This window comes from Diuraphis noxia, unplaced genomic scaffold (assembly GCF_037042655.1).
Source record: "Diuraphis noxia isolate RWA-SAM2 unplaced genomic scaffold, SU_Dnox_SAM2 contig0001, whole genome shotgun sequence".
In the NCBI taxonomy this organism is placed as follows: Eukaryota; Metazoa; Arthropoda; class Insecta; order Hemiptera; family Aphididae; genus Diuraphis; species Diuraphis noxia.
Window position 1 is genome coordinate 55,307,900 of NW_028301711.1, and position 22,221 is coordinate 55,330,120.

A 22,221-nucleotide genomic window follows, 5' to 3' on the forward strand; every position below is an offset into this window, starting at 1 on the left:
TTGACAAATGACAATTTATTATTTCAACTGAAAATTAAAATATAAATTAAACGATTGTAACTATAATTATTCTGAATATCTAATGAGATGATATTAGATCGTTATTACTTTATACCATTTATATTATTAGAAATTTAAAATCAACTTAATAAAATACAAAATAATAATAAAACACAAATATTGAAATACTTACCAACGAGTTTAAGAAATCTTCTATTATAGTGTAGACTGAAGGTACTAAGTAGTCAGTAGGTATTGATGGTATTGCAAAAATTAAGTAATTAAAATATTGAATCAAAAATAAATAATAAACCTAAGTTCACAGATAATCACATGGTTATACGAAAACTGATACACAATATTAAGATTATCAGTGAGAACACTCCTATGAGGCGTAATATGTATGATCCAGATAATGTACCTTTGGCTGACAGACTTAAAAATGGGGAAGGCATATGGGAAGAGCATGGTTTGATGACAGATCCATTACCATTCCAAGGAAAAGATGGGCCTAATTTACCACCAGGGCTTGGAGATCCACTCAGATATTTTTATTGTATTTTTCCTGAAAGCTTTATTGATAATCCGGTTTTTCAAACCTATTTTTATGTACACCAAAAACAAAAACCATTTGAACCTGCTACTTCTCAGTCAATGAAGACATTTTTGGTAATCAATTTGCTTATGGGTATTAAAAAACTTCCTTCCTATAAATATTATTGGTCATCAAACCCTTAACTCAGGGATGAATACATTTCATCTTTCATGCCTGTGAATAGATTTTCTTGGTTTTTAGCTCATATGCATTTATCTGATGATAATTTTCGACCAAATAAAAAATGATATAAATTATGATAAACTGTATAAAGTGAGGCCACTAATTGAAACATTATCAAAAACATTTCTTCAACACTACATTCCTAACAAAAATCAATCAATTGACGAGAGCATGATACGTTTCAAAGGCAGAAATTCAATTAAACAATACATGCCAATGAAACCGATAAAACGTGGTTACAAAGCGTGGATTCGTGCTGGTGATTCTGGTTATATATGTGAGTTTCAAATTTACACGGGAAAAACAGATTCAGTAGAAACAACTTTAGGAAAACGAGTTGTCCAAGATTTGACTATGTATATAAAAGGAAAATATCATAATGTTTATTTTGACAATTTATTTACATCACTTGAACTAATGGAAGAATTGTTACAAGATGGAATATATGCTTGTAGCACTGTTCGAGCTAACAGAAGAGTACTACCAAAAATACAAATTCAAGATAAAAAAATTAAAGAAAGGTGATAGTGAAGGACGTGTTTCTACAACAGGAGTGTCATGGTTGAAGTGGCGAGACAACCGTTGAATTCAACTGTTGTCAAACCTCACAAACCTGATGATATTTCATCGTATACAATAAAAAATAAAGATGGGTCAACTATAAGTATTTCATGCCCACTAGCAATTACATATTATAATACTGTTATGGTTTTTACGCACAACACAAATTAAACGTACGCACCAATTTAATATTAAATAATGAATGTATTTATTAAATTGTTAGTTAAAAAATATTTAAGGGGATTGGAAGCGGCGATTTTCTTTCTCTGTCTAACACACGTGCAGCATAGCAATTTAGACGTTTTCTAGTTCCAACGTACCGATCGATCTATTGATGCGATAAGGAATCTAAAAACAGTTTTGAATTCGTCATCAAGTCTACTTTAGATCGACTTTCCAACTTTTTTGATTTTTTTCCCCAAAATCCAATAAATTGGCTTTGGGCAAATTAGAAACCTAAATATCATCAAAAGTTAATTTTTCGATATTCTTAGCACGAAATTTGAAAAATGTGGGAAAGTCGATTTGTAGAACATTTTGCGACGAATCCAAATCTGTTTTCAGATTTCTTGTCGCATCAATAGATCGATCGGTACGTTGGAAGTACGATTTTGTGCCGATTTCTAACAGTAGCCAATTAGGTGACATGTGCGTGCGCGTGCGAGTGTTACATCCGCGCGGAGACCGGCACACGCAATTATAACATAATTATGTTGATAAACATAAAACAATAATATAGAACCTGACTATCGCATACATATTTTTTTATCTATATATTATATCTAATTATCGCTCGTGCAAATACGTGCATGTGTAACCGCCCTTATGACGGTATTGAAACTGATTTCGCGACATAGTATAGGTACGCCCGTTATTTCGTCCATTCGTCAACGTAAACTGACGACGTAACATGGTGGAACGTCTACACACAACTTTGAACTTACTGACGCTATTTGTAATTTTTACGAACTCCAGAATTTGTAAGAATAATGTTTATTATTAATAAGTAATCCATATCTACACAACTAAAGATAATATATGTCAATTACCTGAATTACCTAACCTAAATACGAAAATAGTTCGTTTCTTGCAGGTACTTGTTCGTAGTAACCGGAAGATCGTTAGTCAAGTTAGCTTTATTTTACTCGTTATAGCCGATAACTCGTAATAACCATATACTCGTGGTAAACGTATATTATACAATCATATGCACTCGTGCCGGGACCTAAACAGTATCTCTAATCATTTGGCTATTTGATTTTTACATCGACTGTTGTACAATTTTTTGCTTTATTTTGCATTATTTTATTCAATACCAAAATAATTTTTAATCATAAAATAATCGGCATGGAAAACTACAAAAAAAAAAAAAATTCGTGTCTAAATTAAAAAAGCATAACGGCAATACCGCAGCACTACTAAAATGGCGATTGAATTCCAAATCTGATGCAGTAAGTTATTTTACTTTTTTAGTCAATACACTTATAAATAATTAAATTATAGCCGTGTTTTATTTCTCATTTTATATTTTTATATGATATAGTTTAAATATACTCATGGGCGTCCACAGGTATAGCTCATGTACCTATTGGTTTTACTATGATGTTTATTTAAATTTGAATTATTTTTTTTTATTCTCTAAACACTTTCTCCTACTAAACTTGCTTAAAAGTATCAAGTGTAGCAACATTTCTGAGAAGTTATGTTTCTGAGCTGGTGGTACTTTAAAGAGGTCATTTTTCGATTTTCGTAACGGTACTCGAAATAAAAGTGATAAGGCGGGAAAAAACGTACGATTTCAGGATTTTCTACCAGATCTACCAGAAATATTGCTCCAATTGACACGGAAACTGTAGTTCTATAGATTCTGAGCGGAGCGATGAATGTATTGATTTTACAATGATGTGTGTATTTTTTTTAATTTTTTTTTTTTTGTGTCTATCATCACGTTTTGGAGCAGTAAAAGTGCTCCGATATTCTCGACCATCAACTTTTCTGATAGGTAAATGAATCTAGTTGGTACTGTGGGGGGTCAAAAGTAAAAATTTCAATACTTTTTAAACGCAGCGGGTAAAACCAACAAGAAATCAAGGAAAAAACGGAAATTTTTTACGCAACGCACTTTTTTGGAAAAATCGATTTTTCTTTTTGGTGTTACACTAATAATTAATATAATATAATACTGTTATATAATATATAACAGTAGATACATGACATTTTCATCAAATGTTTTTATTTGAAATTTCAATACACCATCAAATTTTCAAAATATTTTAACTTTTTTTGAGCTATTTATAAGCATAATACATTTTCGGGTTTTTTCATTTTTTTTTTTGCTATGCTAACGTCGATAAAAAATTTTTCGCTCAGTCAAAAAACTTAAAAATTTAATACAAGATTCTTCATAACTTGTTTAAGTGAAAATTAAAAAAAAAATTAGCGTAAATGTTTGATTGTTTTTTATTAGCGTCTAAAGTTAAAAATTTGAAAAAAATACGTAAAAATCACGAAATCTCGCAGTTTTTTTTTATCTAGAAATTCATAAAAAAATGTTGGTTTGAATCTAAGATTTGAAAATTTAACATGACATAGTACTATACTGCTTTGTAGTCTCAACGCAGTATAGTACGAGACTACAAAGGCGGCGGGCTGGGTAGCCGGCCTGTGAAAAGGACAAACAAGACCCGAACAAACCAAATATATATGTGATATTGTAAATTGTATAAATTGTAAATAGTTATTAGTACATGAATCCAAAGCCTAGGTAGCTAAGAAAGCTTGTACTGAATTTACCACAATTGTAAACCGCAGTTTATTAGTAAGGTGTAAGCTCATGATGTTAAAACAAAATTGTAATTATAATTATTATTTTATACCAATAAATGATGGCGGACCGGCGGGAATGCTGAGCAGAGGCAGTACTCCCCCGGTTCGACGATACCAAGATAAAAAAAAAAAAAAAATAAAAAAAAAAAAAAGATAGTTTAATATACCATGTCAATAATAATGTAGTAGAGTCTTACAATAGTATTGTTGCAAAATATGTAGGTGGTAAAAGGATAAATTTTTCATTCAAAGGTATAAGTGGTTAGGTTAGGACTAATTTTTATTTATTTAATTTTTATAAATGTATGTTTAGGTTCTTATAGTACTCGATGTCATACTGCAGTGTCCTCCTATAATTTTGGACCGCAATATTTACGTCACTTCCATAAAAAAGTGACAAACAGAAGTCCAGGAATATTTACGAAAGACTTTATATCAAAACACATAAAAATTCAACGACAAATACAATTAAGGAAATCGCTTCAATCAAAGTACCTATATTGAATCTTTTTAACACATTCGTCTATGATAGTCATAGATTTTAGTACTACGTGGTATACAAGTGTATACGATTAATTATGTTTTATACAGACCTCGAATCCAGAGAAAATTAATAGCTGGACCAGACGAAGACTATGGTGCTGTAAATGAAGATTTAGGATGTAAGCCACTACTAATTACTCGTGAAGAAATGGAGGAGCAAAAGTTATTATTCTTATCACGACTTAGGCTTAGTCAGGATGATATTATTCAATTGGAACGCCGAACGATTGAACAATCACAATGTGAAGAATGGAAAAAAGGACGATCGTACAGACTGACTGCTTCTAATTTTGGCAAAGTGTGTAAGCTACGTAAAAGCACAAATAGAAAAAATACTGTTCGCGCCTAGTAATTAGCGATACGATATCGTTACCGTGGCGCCGCGACGACGACCGTCCTTTCCTTATCATATTCTCTCGGTTTCACCGATACCTCTCATTATTTAAATGTGTATTATTCTTATGTTTGTATTCATTATACTTATCAATATTCTTTATCCGTTATTATTGTATATCCGCTGTCTTTGGGCATGATTATCATTTTGTGTAATCATATCTTGTTTTCTCTGTTTACTTTATACGGCCAACGCCCTTGTTTTTGTTTTTATTATCTTTTTTTTTTTTTTTTTTGTACGCTGGGTCTCTGTCGTGTATCTACGTCTACAAAAAAAAGGTTGTCTCGCTCTTGTGCTTTTTTTTATCCGCTATTAAAGCAATCTTTATATTATTATGTGTTGTTCACCACAACAGTGAGCACCAAATCTATATTATACTTCTTTTATATATTACTGCACTGTGCGCCTGGTTGCTCACTGTTAGTATTGTTATTAAACTTTGTGTCGCTGTACAACCATCCATTCAATAAACCACGACATCGTACAAAACTTGAACGCGTAAGTCATTATTATTATTATCATACACATCGTAACGAACGAGTCGTCCGCGTAAGTCCGCCACTGGACGTTGTGTGAGAGGCCGCCCAGGTCTTCGAGAGTCAGTTTCCCGAGCGGCGTCGTCTGCAGCGTATCACCGTCTCCTGACTTCCGTAGTAATTAAATTAGTTTCTAAGTATTGGCCTTATATTGTGAGCTCTGGGATTATTGCACCAAACAAGAATCAATCCCAGAGACCCCTCCCCATAATTAAACTGCATCATCCTAATTCCAAAGTTCGGTCTGTCCCATTTCCCATCCTCGTCGTCGTCGTGCAACTATAATTGCCTATCTGGAAATAATAAGGCGTAGGCAACTTCGGTTGCTTACTTGCTAGTAGTAGGCACCTTTGCAAAAAGCATAAATAGAGACAATCTCGTCTCGGTTGTTAACGAGTGGTCCTTCGGGTAGCCCCTTAATGATGGGCGTGAATTATTTCTATTTTGTATAAGTCTGATTATTTCCATGGAACAACTGCTACCAGGTAAAATTTGACTATTTCGTACTGTAACAAATACAATTTATTTAATAATCTATAATCTATATACAATATACTTTCTACAACAGTTATGGTATACAATTAGAACCCGTAGCTAAAAAAGCATTCGAAGCTTTACACAACTTCAAGGTTCATTCTGCCGGATTATTTGTTGATCCAGCACTACCTTACTTGGCTGCATCTCCAGACGGACTTGTTGGAGACGATTGTATAATCGAAATTAAATGTCCTTTGTTGATTAGAGACTACACACCCGAAAATGCTTATGAGGAAAAAAAAAATATTTGAAAAAAAAAATGAAAAGTTGGTACTAAAAAAAAATCACGATTATTTTTATCAAATGCAGGGTCAACTCCATATGGTTGCATCCGAAAACCGCACACTTTTGATTTTGACCCGAAAAAGGTCAATAGACAAAAACCGCACACTTTTTCGGTCATTGTATAACAAAAGGGTAGAACACGATTGAGAACGGCCCTTATCGGCAGTACCTTTTTTAATAACACGATTGAGAACGTTTTTACCTGATAACTTTTATGCAACGTTGCCACATTTCCTAGTTAAAAATACAAAATAGAAATAAAATATACAATATATGTATATAAAAGATATCAATTACTATATTACTTTGAGTTTTTGGTTACAGAATAAATTAAATTAATTTGATAAATAAAAGTAAACAAACGGATCATTGTAAAATCAATACATTTATCACTTATTTTTCAGCTTAAGGCATTTTTTCAAGATTAAAATTTTAACGGTCTTGTCGATGTGTTTTCTTCAGCTTTTCGTTTACAATTTTCCCTCAAAATCTGTCTTTCAATTTTTGATTGTTATTACTTGCATGATTTACATGTTCGCCATTTGACGAATGAAAAGTTTTATCTATTTCCGTTAATAAACGGCACTACAACTGTTATTGGAACATTTCCATTTCATTAATCCGTCTTTGCGTGTTCTTGCGAATAAATATTTATCATTATTTAATAATATAAGATCTTTTCCGCGTTCATACGTTATGATTTTAAAGTTTTCCATTATACGACACTATACCATACCTACACTATAACACTACCTATAATGCGTTGTTACCGCGCTCACTGTCCACCAAACAACTGAATTTGGCAATATTTTGGTTTTACGCAGATACTTAAACCGCGTTATCGTATTTACTATCTTTATTACTAAATAAGTATATTAAGTTTTATATTTTATAGTATTGTTACTTGTTTAGTTCTGGACGTACTAATTGGTTACTAATTCAGTAATACTTGTCGAGGCCTAGATGTTGTTATCGACGATAACTTGTACCTATGTATGTATGTATGGTTTATATGTTTATAACGGTTGTAATTTGAGCGGAAAGGCCTGGCTATAATAAAATGGTTATCGATGATACCTTGTTGTGCTATATAATAATTTATTATTAACCGTTGACAGTTTTCTGAAAGTGTTTTGTTAATCACAAGAATTTTCGTTCATTTTATAAACAAATTGTGAAAAATGCATTTAAGGTGAATTTTGTCAAAGAAATGCAAAAAATGAAACGCATCAAAATCACAGTTAAGATAAATGGCAACGTTGCTCGAAAAATCGTTCTCAATCGTTTGATTTTAAGGTACGAAATACTGTTTCTTTGATCTGCCGACAATCGTTCTCAATCGCGTTGCTAAAAAGGTAAAACGTTCTCAATCGTATACTACCGATAACAAAATACCCCAAACTTATAGTGGTTAAAACCGCACACTATTTTTAGTGCTAACTAACGGATTAGATAAGATAAGATTATAAGATATACTGCAATAATCATACTAACACGATTTAAGATTTTAGTCACCACTCGTTATTATTTTATTATATAGTCGGTCTTGTCTCTTGTGTATACAGTATATAGTATGTTTTTTTGCAGTTTTATTAAATTATTAAAATATTTTTAATCAAGCATAATAATGGATTTTAAAATAATTGAGAGTAATAAAGGGGGTAAGTGCTTAATACTCGACAATTTTAAATACAGACAATTTAGAGTGTGTAATAGTGGAAATGTGGTTTGGCGGTGTTTTATTAAAAACTGTACCTCCACGGTTACAACATGCAGTCAAATGAAGAATCTACTAAAAACTAAAAACACACATAAACATGAACAAGTGGAGACATTGAAAATTAAAATCCAAGAGGTACGTAATGAATGTAAACGTAAGGCTTCTAATGACATTCATGAACCGCCGCGAAAAATAATACGCAAAGAGTTATTGTCATCCATAGACAATAATACAGAAATAGGAAGCAATGACGTAAGTTTAATAAGAAAGTCGATGTATTATGAACGTAGAAAACATCTACCAACTTTACCAAAAAGTTTGGAAGACGCTCTAAACTTTGTTTCAAATTGCGATATTTTAATCTGTCAAAACGAAAAAATGACGTATGTATACAAACAAGACGAAATTATTATTGTTACATGTAAAAAAAATATTGAATTTTTATGTAATCATTGTGATGAATACTTAGCCGACGGTACTTTTACATATAAACCAAAGTATTTTTATCAACAATATACTATACATGGATGGAGCAGGAATTATTATTTTCCTTTAATACATTGTTTTTTACCTTCTAAAACTAAATCTTGTTACATAAAAATGTGGGTCAATATAAAAAATTTATGTATGGAGTTAGGACAAGTTTTAACTATTAAAATTATTCATCTCGACTTTGAAATAGCTGCTCATAATGCTGTACAACAAATATTTACTGGAGTAAAGATTAAAGGTTGTAGATTCCATTTTGGTCAAGCATTATGGCGAAAAATCCAATCAATAGTCTTCGACTATCATATAATAATAATAATGAAAATGAAACAAGTCTGTGGTTAAAAATGTTTTTTGGATTACCATTTTTACCAGTACATGAAGTCACTGAGGCATTCGTTGACTTAATGTCCATATGTCCACCACAAGATGCGTGTACTGCATTTGGAGACTACATTTTTGACAACTACATCGAAGGACAGTTTTCAATTGAAATGTGGACCCATCCAATCAATGAAAATATAACTACAAGAACAACAAATGGTGCTGAAAGATTTCACCAAGGATTTAATTCTGAGTTTTACACTCCAAATCCATCTGTATTTATGGTTATTGGTGTTTTAAAAAATATTCATATTGATACAGTGACACGAATGAACCAGTACCATAACGGAGTGCAAAATATTGTTCGTCCAATTGAAAAACAAAAACAAGTTAGTAAATACATTATAGTGATATTTTCGATTTTTAATTAAATTATATTTATTTTAGGAGCACTTGTTTAAATGGTGGGAACAATTTTTAATCGACGGAGATCGTTTGAAATTTTTAAAAAATGTCGGTAATAGATTTAAGCCAATCAAACTTTAAAAATTGTACACGCCTTACATTTTTAAATTTTTTAAATTTTTGATTGATTAAATTTTTATAATTTTTACATTTTAGAATACTCGTGTATATGCATATTTTTATTTGAATACATTTTTAAATTTTTTAAATTTTTGATTGATTACATTTTTATAATTTTTACATTTTAGAATACTCGTGTATATGCATATTTTTATTTAAATACATTTTTACATTTTTAAATTTGAATATTTGTAAATACATTTTTTTTTTTTTTTGAATAAATTATTAAATGTATCTAATCTAGGTAAGTATAACCTTTTTGGGGTCGAAATAAAAAATGTGCGGTTTTTGGATACAACAATTTTAAAAATTGTGCGATTTTAACCTATTAAATGTGTGCGGTTTTAACCTACTAAAAATGTGCGGTTTTGTTCTGTACTTTATTAAAAGTGTGCGGTTTTAGGAGTCAACGCTCCATATAACCCCAAAAAAATATTGTTATTTTGTGGTTTGGACCCCAAAAGGTAAATTGATCACATAATTTTAATTTTATAAATATTTTTGACATTTATAAGAAATACACCTATATGTGTTACATAGGTATGTGTGTTGATAAAATTGAACGGGATGATTTATTTTGGTTGAACAATATGGAAATGCCTTTGTCAGAATTTTACCTTGGTCATATGGTACCAGAAATAATTTTTCCGCAACTAAATATTAATATAATATAATTATTAAAATGTACAACTTATATTGACGAAAATGACAAACAATTTTAAATCATTGCACTTGCAGTAGGTATTATACTTTTTAGTTTTTGACCATTTATATTCTTTATAGGTATATTTATAGTATTATGTAAATTTCAAGTCATATTTTGCCATATTCATCATGTCAAATTGTGTTCTTATACTTTTAAGCAATAGTTATCATTTATTTTATTTTATAATGTTTTTATTACTATCATAAAGAAAATGCTGTGGACAATCTCCAATAAACAGTTCAATGTAAGATAAATAAAACAATAGAAATAAAAATTATTATCAATTATATAGACAACGTGCACCGGTACTACTAGCGCTCTGGGTAGACTATAAGAGCATTATTCTCGGGACGGCAGCAAACTGTTATAATATATAACTTTGTATTATAACTTTGTTACTTGTTGTTTGTATAACTTTGTGTTTATTTAGAAGTTCTATTTTATTTTCAATAATTTCACATGAATTGTCGAAAAAATGTTAAAATGTAATAAACAATTTTTAATTTTACATTAAGACGTAGTGCTATATCCCGTAGTTGAATTGAGAAAAAAAAAGTAGATGTAAAACCTATTTTACTTAAGAAGTTGTATAAACGTTGTAATAATATTGAATAAATTATAGAAGAAAAATTAAAATATAATATCTATTGACTTATTAGTTTGTATCAATTTATAAAAATACATGTTCAAAACCTTCAATTCAAATGTCTCAAACACTAATTTATATTTAATTTAATATTTTAAACAGTTTAAAAATCAAATAGGCATTAAATTAATATTTTAGTATCTTAGGTACAAAAAAATAGTTCTAATAGTAATATAGTATTTAAACAAGTAACCTTTACTGATATATATAATTAGGTCAATTTATACATCTACTCAAATATTTGCAACAATAAATTAGATAATACTTGATATATTTTTAATGTTGAAGGTGCAAAATATATTTATTTCTAATTATAATTTAAAAATTAATTAACTGTTCAAGTATCTTACTTCAAGTTCTACTTTGTATGGTTCTAATGTTACACTTGTTTGTCGAACAACAAAACCTATAATTTTACAAAAACTATTTCCAAGTCTGCTATGTTCTTCCACATTGAATACATGACCACTTTGATATACATTTAATCCTTTATTATTTGGGAAAATAAAGTTTGGAATAATACTCTGGAAACCATATATGATCACCAAATTACCTATTCATTATACATTTTTAAATTCAAAATTTTCAAAAACTTCAATGTGCAAGTCGAAATCAGGTATCAACAGATAATACAATAACATTTTGTGAAGCAAACATTTAATAACACAAATATAATTAATTTATAATAGTTGTACCTATGTTATTATAAGTTATTGTCTATATTATTATTACTATATGTGTTCAGTATAACTTTTCCCGAAACTAGTTGATACAGTTACCACCAGAGCGCAATAATTTCAATCCATTGCACGTTATCTATATATTTATTTGTCAACGAAAACATTTTTAGAGAAAAAAATTTAAAAATTGGCTAGGTACACTCAAAAGTTATTGTTATAAATATTGTTAGGTACGTCAAAATAACTAAAATCTTTTTCGTAACGCGGCATATTTACAGTTTCTCGCTGCTTTAGGTTTATCGTTTGTCAATAGTGGTAATTGGGGAAACAGATTAACACTGGGAGCGCTGGTGTACTATGGATGGGCGGTTTCCCCTCTAAATCGATTCGGGACTCCGGACTCCGTTTGTATGGCATTCCGCGGATTTACGTCTTTTTTCAAAATTAAATTAAGATATTAAATAGGGGTTTTTTTTTGATTTTGACATATTATTTAATTTCCCTAATATTTATCAGTGTAAAATAAAATGTCCCTATTATTGGTTAGTATATTTTCTTACGCTAATTGTAATTTAAACTCTCGGAGTGCCATTGAAGGTGAGCAAATTTTGAATGGTCACCAAATAATTCTATGTGGCAAGATTGAAACGGTAATTATTTTTAAAATTATATAAATATTTTAGTACCTATTAGGCATTTATTGGTATTATCCTATTATGATTGTACTCAATTTTTAGGAGAATACTATACAGATCAAATCTTACCTTACTCCTTTTCCGACTGCGCCAATGTAGGTATTATCGGGATGGGGCTTGAATAAGCAATCGACACGCCGTTTGGTATGACTACGTTTATTTACACACTTCACAAACACTCAAGAACACTCAGGAACGTATGCAGCGTCGACGACGGTCGGGCAAAAGCTGCCGACCCCGCCGTCGCTAGCCGCCAGACCGGTTTTCGGTCGCGATCTCGCGGACGTCGATGGAGACGCCGCGGTCGTCGCGATAACGACCGCGACAGTGTTTCAATCAAAAATCCTCCGACTCATAACCAATGCTCCTCCTTATATTTCAAACCACACACTTCATACAGATCTTCACATTCCGAAAGTCACTGATACAGCCAAGCTATACTACTCAAAATTTAGGAATCGCCTTCAAAATCACCCTAATCCCCATATAAAAAAGTTATTATCCATCTCCATCCCAGAAAATCCCACCAGGAGACTTAAACGACAATGGCCCCGTGACCTCATAAAGTAAACATAATATGAATACACCTAAATAATTGTAAATTCAAGTCGAAGTACCTTCACTGGACGGTTTCTTCTCTCAAGACATTCAAGCTATTGCACTTAATTAAACATACATTATGCTTATTGTACTTAATTAAACATACATTATGCTTATTGTACTTTTTTTGTAGTATAGATTGTATAAATTCTAGATTAAAAATAAAAAAAATAAAAAATAAAAAATTACAATGACCGGAATTTGTTCTTTTAATGTTTTAAATGAAATAATTAATTTGCACAAACAATATTTTCCTGATAAGAGAACACACAGACTTAATTTAAAAGAGCGTATTATAATGGTATTTTTAAAATTAAAACATTTGCTATTTTAAGTATTTTATTTAATGATTTAATTTCTGAAACTTGTCGTTCGACCTATATTTTAATGATCCCCCAACTTGCCCAAATAATGCAGTCTTTGGTTTATTGGCCTTCTAAGCAAGAAATTTTATCAAATCTTCCATTTTGCTTTGACAATTTTAACAATGTAAGGGTGGTACTTGATTGTACAGAAATTTCTGTGCAAAGGCCTAAATGTTTAACATGTCGTATTAAATGTTATAGTAATTACAAATCTACCTTCACCTTAAAGTTTTTAGTAGGGATTACTCCAGGCGGCTTAATAAGTTTTATAAGTAAACCTTATGGTGGCAGATCATCAGACAAAGCTATTTTCGAACAAAGCAATATAATTGAAAATATGCAACCACCAGATGCCATCATGGTTGATAAAGGGTTTCTTATTGATGATATTTGTAAAAAAAAAACATTTCTATAATAAGACCACCTTTTTTAAAAAATCAAACACAATTTAATAAGGATGATGCTCTATTATCTAAAAATATTGCCAAAGCCAGACTTCATATTGAACGAGTAAACCAAAGATTGAAAAGCTTTAAAATTTTTCAACAGACATTTCCCTGGGCACATGTTCATCTAGATTATGATATAATGACAATAGTTGGAGGATTATGTAATATTAGTCCACCAATTTTTTCTCTGGATAAATTTTATAGTTAATACCTTTTTTATATTTTCACTCAACACTAAGTAATCATGTACATTTTAATTTCTCATTTCATAAGTTTTGTATCAAAGTTAAAAAATTACAAATTATGATTAAAAAATCTTTTTATTGTAATATACATTTAAAATAATTAATTAATTTTACAATATTATAAACAACTAACAAAACAATAAAAATTATTTTATGTAACTTAGCATGTCTAAGTGCATGCTTCATGTAATAATCTTTCAAAATATATTTTTTTTTAACTAAAAAATAAATCTTTACAGTAAAGCTCATCATAGATTACATTTATTACAGTATAATTAGTATCATAACTACTATATATAATGAAATCACACATCTGAACATTTAATAAAACCATACCCATTTGGGCTTGTGCATAATAGGAATGATTTTTTTTAAGACTTAGAGAATCATCTGAGTTTTGAATAATAAAATTTAACCTGGGTATTAAATCTTTAATACTTAAACTTTTACCTTTAAAGGAGCATTTTATTTCTATTAATTTTATTGGCACATTTTCATTATTTACTATCACACCATCTGGTGTGTAACCTAACCAAGGGTTTTTTGAATTAATTACCAAACCGCATTCCACAATTTTTTGATTTGAGCAACTAGCATATAAATCTCTATCAGTATTTTCGTATTCAATTCCATGTTTAACAAATTTGTTTGTAAAAGACTTTGCCCAAAAATATTTACTGGACTTCAATGACCATTGGTCATCTGTTTTTAGTGTTTTGTTATATGTATACAAGCTGTAACACCGACTCCCTGTAATTCTGAATTGCCTACATGAATCCCAAAAAGTTTTGTCTTTCAGGGAACGATTCATGATTCCAGCAACATCTTTGATAAATTACAAAAAGTTAAGCATTTTTATCAAATTTTTCAAAAGGAATGGAAGTTTTCTGTGTCATCTAATGCCGGCCAAGATTTGAACAAAAAAAAGTTTAATAAATCAGTCACACTTCCAGATGCTAAAGATATAACTATTTTACATGCATTTATTTCTGATCAACTATCTACTGGAGTTAATTTAATAAAAAATGGAACAATAAATCAAAATTCTTACAAAATGGTATGTCAAGCTTTACTCACCAAGATTATTTTATTAAATCGACGTAGATCTGGAGAAGTTGAAAGAATTAAATTGCAGGATTATTTAAACCGTAGTAAAACAAAAATGCAAGAAGAAATCCATAAATCTTTAACAGATGTAGAAGCGAAGCTATCCAAATATTTTGTCAGGTTTGTTATCCGTGGCAAAAGAGGTAGAGGTGTTCCAGTTCTATTGACATCTGATATGAAAGAATCCTTGGATCTTTTAATTCAAATAAGAAATAAATGTAATTATTGCAATCAAATGAACACATTTTTGCTATACCATTTACTGTGGTAGGAGTTTATCGTGGATCAGACTGCTTACGAAAAGCTGCAATTGAATGTAAGGCATCTTCACCAGACCTTTTAACATGTTGCAAATATCATAAAAAAATCAATTAAACAATATAATAATTAAAAAAAAAAATTAGTACCTATGTAAAATAAAAATATACTCCTACTCTTGTAAAATAAAGAATACAAATCTCAAAACTCTAATATTACCTAATAATATATTACCCATAATATATTTTATAATTATAATTTTAATTTTATACATCATTTCATTTTTAATTAACTATAAATAATAATGTATTGTAAAATATGATTACACATTTTAATATAAAAAAAGAACCAAGTGAAATTATCAATTAATTGTTGTTATTATTATTATTATTATTGACTCTTTTACAAATAGATATTTGTATACAATTTCTTTGGAGGTTACTAGGTACCATAGGCCCAATTGATCTTTAAAATATGGGGTGTTAAACCTTTAAATGCCTCACAAAGCCCCCTACATTAATCAATAAATCAAAGCTTATTAATGCACATCATATAAATAACAATGTAGTATATTATAGCATTTTGACTTAGCTTGAAATTGAATCGATACTTTCTGTTAGAACTAGACGAAGAGGACTAGTACTTAAAGTTCCCAAATCAAAACTAAAGTCGTCTACATTATTTGACGTACCCTATGAACAAGGCACTCTTAAAGGTCACCAAAGTCTACATTTATATATTGTGTTGATTATTGTTTTTTAAAGTAATTATAAATATCAACAAGCAAACGTGTTAACGCGACAGAAAGACACTTGAATGGTTAAAATGGTCGTTGCCAGATAAATGAGAATATGACATGGCGGCGGCGGCGCTTTTCGGTGAGAGTATCTTAAACTACCTATGTAGACATGTAGTTGCGGTGTCAGCACAGCTCGCCTCTGGGGGTCTATTCTCAAAGGTATCGAAAACCACTTTCGATCAAAAATCGATCGTAAATATCGTCTTTTACGATTTCCGCAAAAATTACTATTCTCAAACGTTTTCGACAGCTAGTTCGACAGTAATATTCGACAATTCACAACGACAGTGAATTACGTGTCGAAAACACTTTACGACAATCGTCACTTATCATTATTATTATATTATTTTGTTTAAACTTATAATTGGTGAAATTTATAATTTACAACATTACAACCATGGCATTTGACCATGACTTGGAAGATTATATGCTAAATAACATCGGAAATATGGACATATTTAATATTATGAATATAGAAAATATACCAAGGCGTATTTTACTAGTGGAAGATCCATTTGTTGGTAATAATCATATTTATTTTTTTAACACAGATATATGAATATTAATATTGTTGTACAAACATTAACTACTATTGACTATTGTACCTACTAATTTCAAGATATTTGAACATAAGTATGTAATTTGTGATTTTCATAAAAAGAAATATGGTTTTAATTTTTAATTTTTCAGTTTTTGCTAATTTTGATGTAAATAGATAGATATGTTTGTTTTAACTATTGGAAAATTAATTTCAATGCCTAAGTTTTTGAAACAGAAAACTTTTCTATATAATCATGTACATTTTAATTTTTAGAACTTAGTGATAGACAATTTATTGGAACTTATCGGTTGAATAAGATGCTAGTTCGAGAATTATTAGACATTCTGACTCCATTTATGGTTAGTTCTGTGACAAATGCTGGCTTAAGTATACAAAGAAAGGTTTGTAATAAATAACAATGTTGTACAAATATAAGATTATTGTAATTATATTATATTATGTAATATTTTTTTGTTCTGTTATTCTTTAAGTTGTTAACTGCTCTAAGATTTTTTGCCAGTGGGAGCTATCAACAAGATATAGGGGAAAATAGAGGTTCTGCTGTAAGTCAACCTTCTGTTAGCAGATGCATTACTGAGGTAATAAATGCTTTTAATTGTCCAGAAATATTAAATAAATATATTCATTTTCCAAGTTCCCTTGGAGAACTCAATGATGTCCGTTTTGGGTAAGTATTCTGTTATTGGAACATCTTAGAAAATATTGCATTTATATACTTTCATTACTAGATTTTATGAAAAATTTGGTATACCTGGTGTAATAGGAGTTATTGATGGGACTCACATAGCCATAGTACCTCCAAAGTCAGAGGATATTATTTATCCGGAACATGTATATGTTAACCGTAAAGGGTATCATAGCATTAACACACAATTGGTAAATCTATTTTAGAGTATAATCAACATTTGGAATTTAAATATTTTTTTATACTGTGTTAAAGATTTGTGACTCTAATATGAAAATTTTAAATGTATGCGCAAAATTCCCTGGAAGCACACATGACAGTCATATTTGGCGTGTTAGTCCTGTTTTAGGACTATTAAAACATTTACACTCAATTGGACATACTTCTTATTTTTTACTAGGTAGGTACACCAATTTAATTCAAATTACTAATTTATTGGTTCTAGTAACTGTTGACTTATTTATTTGTAATTTAAATAGGTGACTCTGGGTATGGTTTAAGACCATGGCTATTGACACCACTTACAGAATATCAACCAAACACCCCAGAAGCTAGGTACAACACTTGGTTGTGTAGAACAAGGTCACTGATAGAGCGGTGTAATGGTGTTTTTAAAATGCGTTTTAGGTATTATTAAAATGTGATTATATATTTATATTACCTAGACCAAAAGATAGAAATGACCAATTTGTTTTTTTTTTTTAGATGTTTACTTAAGCACAGAGTGCTACATTATGCACCAGAAAAAGCATCAAGCATAATAAATGCTTGTGCTGTGCTTCATAATATTTGTATAAGCAACAATTTACCTATTATAGACAATGATGGCGAATTTGAAGAAAATGATTATGGCATTTTAAATAATGCAGCTATTAATGAGCCAAATGCAACCCGTGCAAATACAGAGCTAATAGCAGGAAAACGAATGCAACAACAAATAATTAATTCATATTTTAAATGAATTCAGAAAACTGACAAATAGTTAAAACATTAATAGTTTATTTATTTAGATAAGCGTATTACTAACAATGTATATTTAATGTATAGGTTCATAGTGGTTAGTGGGTCTTACACCACAAAATGTATCACAAAATAATAATAATGATACTTAGTTTTTTATATAAACATTTAAAATTTAACTTTAACAAAATAAATATTACCTCAGTCTTGTAGTTATGAGTAGTATTTTATTACCATAAAATGTATCACAAATTAAAAATAATAATAATAACAATACCTAGTAATTATTTAAAATTTACAATTTAACTTTAACTTTAACAAAATAAATATTACCTCAGCCTTGTAGTTACGAGTAGTATATTATTACCATAAAATGTATCACAAATTAAAAATAATAATAATAACAATACCTAGTTATTATATAAAATTTACAATTTAACTTTAACTTTAACAAAATAAATATTACCTCAGCCTTGTAGTTACGAGTAGTCTTTTACCATAAAATGTACATATCACAAATTAAAATTAATAATAATGATACTTGGTTTTTTCATATAAACATTTGGAATTTAAATTTAAATTAAATATTATTAAATATTGTCTTATAGAATATTCAATTATAAATTTTAATTTTAATTTATAATATTTATGTTTGCTTCCATTAAAGCCAACTTCCTCTCTTTGACAATGGCAATCCTTTCTAAGAGCAGCAACTTCTGAGTGTAGTACTCTTTAAGAATTTTATTTCTGTCTTCACTTATGCTAATTACTTGTAAAGATGCATTGACAGATTTTTGAAAGACATCTAGTTTACTAGAACATTTTTAATTAAAACCACTTTAATTATGTTTTGTATGTATAAGTTTTAGGTATTACTTTCATACCTTGCAAAATACAAGTTCATGTTAGGTAATTTAAGTTTAAAATACATACACTCAACCATATTTCGAGTGTCCTTATTTAAAGTTGTAATTATTGAAATCTCTCTTTAAATCTGACTATCAAAATTAATGGGTAACATTTGATTTTTTTAATACATAGTATATGTCAAGGCCCCCTTGATTGAACAGAAATTAATATTTTTTATAGCATATGATTTTTTTACATAAAAAAAGTTTTATCCTTTCTTTGAGTGCCATTGTCACTAATAAAATATCAATATATTACCTGTTTTTAGTTTTTAATCCAACTTTGTCTTCCCTCTTGCTGTTGTCTTTACTGGTATTATCAGTCATAATAAAATCTTGTAATGGTCTGTAATAAAATATGATTTAAATATATTATCAAATAAAATGTGTAAAAAAAAAATATTTATAGTTACATTATGTCCGTAGACACAAGTTCGATTGATCTTGGTAGTGATAAATCTGGCAAACAAGTCTCTGTCTCACTTTTTTCGTAATCAACTTGTGATTCAACTAGTGGACTAAAAAATATTATATTGTTTGGTTTAAAAATGTAATTATTTTAATTACTACTCTCAATTGTTATTGGAATTTTCAATTGTTTTATTATAAATTATTTTATTAAATATTTAATGCTTACTGTAAACTATTGGTCGAAGAATCCACTGTAATTTCATATCCCTCAAAAGAGACGATGGGTTCAAGTGTATTTGGTTGACCATAAATTGGTACATCACCTATTATACCAACAATTTTTTCATCTAATGGTGCTAACTCATTCTCTAACTCATAGCTCCCTCCACCTGTTTTTCTAGTACTTTTTTTAAGTTCAATACATCTTGTTTTGGCATTACACTTCATATCTGTCCAACACTATTTGGTATAAAAATAAAAAATATGTAAAACAAAAATTAGTGATGAGTTAATTAATTGGTGTTAATAATTAATATTAGTCATTATTCATTAATAATTACTTTTCTCCATTTGTCAGCGGTCTTGTTAGCACCAACCATAGAATTTAATAACTGAGTTATTTGTTCCCATAAATTGTGAGCCTTTTTGTGGGTGAAGCTGGAGGTAAATTTACCTCTTTTTAAATCCGTATTATTCTCCATAAACTCGACGAGTGCTTCCTTCTGTGCATTTGTTACGGACCTTCCTTTGCATTTCTTTAGGCTCATAGTGTTATAGTTATTATAAATTTATAACTTCAAAGTTCAAACTAACTACTAAGTACCTATAAGTATTAAGTATTATAAATACTTTAGGCTTAGATAGTATTTGGTAATAAATTGGTATGATTTAATAATATTAATTAACTTTTGTTATCATTCAAATTAATGATAACAATTAAAAATGTCATGGAAAAAATATGATTTTATTCGACAGTCGAATGGAGTGTCGAAAGTAATTTATTATATTCGACAGTTGTTTGAGAATACGATTGATCGAAAATATCGATATTAACGATCGAATATTGTCAATCGAACCATATTGTTCGATTATCAGATTCGATACCTTTTAGAATAGGCCCCCTGTTGCGTCACCATTTGTTTATTATAAATTAATGAAAATAAATGTCACATCTAACATTCAACTACGGAGATCCCCTGGTTCGTTATCGCGTCGCCGCCGACTCAATTTATTTGGCAACAACAATAACAACATTTTTTTTATTATAATACTTGAGTACCTACTTGATGATTTGACCATAGTGGACTACGAGTCTACGACGATTGACGGTCAACAACTAAAAATATATCTTGCTAACTATTAACATAATATTAGATTAAAGATTATTAAATTTACCCAATCAAACGTTAATATATAACTCTTGTGGGTTTACCAATTACCAGTAATATTGCAGCCCACCACAGCGTACAATGCACATAATAATTAATAATATTATACACTACCTATTATACTTTATAATGTTCAATGATGCCACCTATTGGCCAAAAATGTCTCGCAAGCAATATATTTCCCCGTAATGTATACCTTATCGTTAATCGTCCAACAATAGAAATATCTTTATGACTTACCACTAAATAGTAATACAATTTTTCGGGAATTTCCCATCATTTAAAAACATAAAATTAATGGTATTTGGCTAAAGATTGTCGGAGGCCATAAGGGCGGATGTCTTTAATGTACCATATTGTTTTGTTGGTTTTATTTAAAGAAAAATGAAATTAAAGTACAGGTCTACTTTCTACATTTTTTTCTTTCTATTATGGTGTTGGAATTTTAGTTATAAGTTTATTTTAAAGGGTGGATGTTACAAGTGTTGTAAAATATTCACGGAGGTCACAAGATACCCTATACGGGTATGTGTGTGTGTGTGTGTGTGTTATTACTACCCTGCCAGAAATGTCTGCGCAAGCTTATTATTATAGTGAAAACCATGTATCTACTATTAGGTTTTTAGTCTTTGATTCATAGCCACTCTAAATTTGAAAGAAATGTTATAATAGTTTCATCCAATGGCTTAGAAATACACACAGTATTGTAACTCTATTTTAAGAAATAAAAAATATTTATTTCATGTGTTATAATTTCTATTTGTTTTTCAGATTCATGAAATTAAGTGGTCAATGGGAAATGACATAAGACATTCAATTAAACGGATATTTGAAAAATGTTTAATGATGAACTTCTATGCAAATATTCATTTCATGGCATTAGGAATAAAACATTTTTTCCTCATTAAATGTCTGCTCCGCTATTTTTGGTAAGATATTGTACATAAGCGGAACCAGAGTTTTACATTTGAGTGTGCCCGGATTTTTTTTTGTAATTATTTTTTTATCTATATGTATAAATCAATGTAAAAATAAAGTATTTCAAATATACGACACTTGTTTACTTACCAATACTATAACTTATTGTATAATGTAAAACAATGTACCTACCTATTGGCGATATACATAATATACTATTTTTTTTATTATTCATGAAATCAAAAGAAATGGTTATAAATT

General features: G+C 29.4%; 1 protein-coding gene and 1 pseudogene across 1 annotated transcript; both read left to right on the forward strand.

Annotated features, from left to right (window-relative positions):
• Positions 1–1,336: 1,336 nt before the first annotated feature.
• LOC149060944 (uncharacterized) lies at positions 1,337–6,426 on the forward strand. Its single transcript, XM_089230782.1, has 6 exons — positions 1,337–1,442; positions 4,319–4,417; positions 4,479–4,656; positions 4,757–5,046; positions 6,072–6,123; positions 6,207–6,426. The coding sequence occupies exons 1-6, from the start codon at positions 1,337–1,339 to the stop codon at positions 6,424–6,426; spliced, it is 945 nt and encodes a 314-aa protein (XP_089086908.1).
• Positions 6,427–13,095: 6,669 nt separating this feature from the next.
• On the forward strand, positions 13,096–13,927 carry LOC149060945 (uncharacterized; annotated as a pseudogene).
• Positions 13,928–22,221: the final 8,294 nt, after the last annotated feature.

Coding starts and splice junctions, on each gene's coding strand:
- LOC149060944 (XM_089230782.1), top strand. CDS start 1,337: ATGGTTGAAGTGGCGAGACAACCGTTGAATTCAACTGTTGTCAAACCT. Junction 4,657..4,756: donor AGGAAATCGCTTCAATCAAA/GTACCTATATTG, acceptor TGTTTTATACAG/ACCTCGAATCCAGAGAAAAT. Junction 5,047..6,071: donor CACAAATAGAAAAAATACTG/TTCGCGCCTAGT, acceptor GATGGGCGTGAA/TTATTTCTATTTTGTATAAG.